The 431-nt window shown below is 64.5% G+C and overlaps 1 protein-coding gene across 1 annotated transcript in view; it reads left to right on the forward strand.

Annotated features, from left to right (window-relative positions):
- The window catches only part of CAD (carbamoyl-phosphate synthetase 2, aspartate transcarbamylase, and dihydroorotase), a 22,455-nt gene that overhangs the window by 10,236 nt on the left and 11,788 nt on the right, over positions 1 to 431 (forward strand). Inside the window, exons 27-28 of the mRNA XM_010001769.1 lie at positions 1 to 104; positions 178 to 318. The exon at positions 1 to 104 is cut by the window's left edge and continues 8 nt beyond it. Of these exons, the coding sequence (XP_010000071.1) occupies positions 1 to 104; positions 178 to 318 (245 nt within the window). The remainder of the gene's footprint in view (positions 105 to 177; positions 319 to 431) is intronic.

The following is a 431-nucleotide window of genomic DNA, read 5'->3' on the forward strand; positions in this document are numbered from 1 at the left end:
CTGTCTCTCAGGGGCGGCGGCCCGTGGAGGACATCATCCAGCGCCTCTACGAGAACCCCCGCAAGATCTTTGGGCTGCCAGCACAGGAGGAGACCTATGTGGAGGTGGGTATCTCTGTGCCCACCCCGGTCCTGCCCCAGTCATGGCCCTGCCACCACTTACCCGCTGTCCTGGCAGGTGGACCTGGAGCACGAGTGGGTCATCCCCAGCTGCACAGCCTTCTCCAAGGCCCGCTGGACCCCCTTCAAGGGCACGAAGGTGAAAGGGACGGTGCGGAGGGTGGTCCTGCGTGGGGAGGTTGCCTACATCGATGGGCAGGTAAGGCCACAGGTATCCTCCCCCTGTATCTAAGGGGGTCATCCCTGGCCCCCCCAGGGTCCTTCCAGGAGCCCTGGTGTCTCCAACACTGACATCCCCCATCGCCACCATGG

This window comes from Chaetura pelagica, unplaced genomic scaffold (genome assembly GCF_000747805.2).
Source record: "Chaetura pelagica isolate M959 unplaced genomic scaffold, ChaPel_1.0 scaffold307, whole genome shotgun sequence".
Taxonomy (NCBI): Eukaryota; Metazoa; Chordata; class Aves; order Apodiformes; family Apodidae; genus Chaetura; species Chaetura pelagica.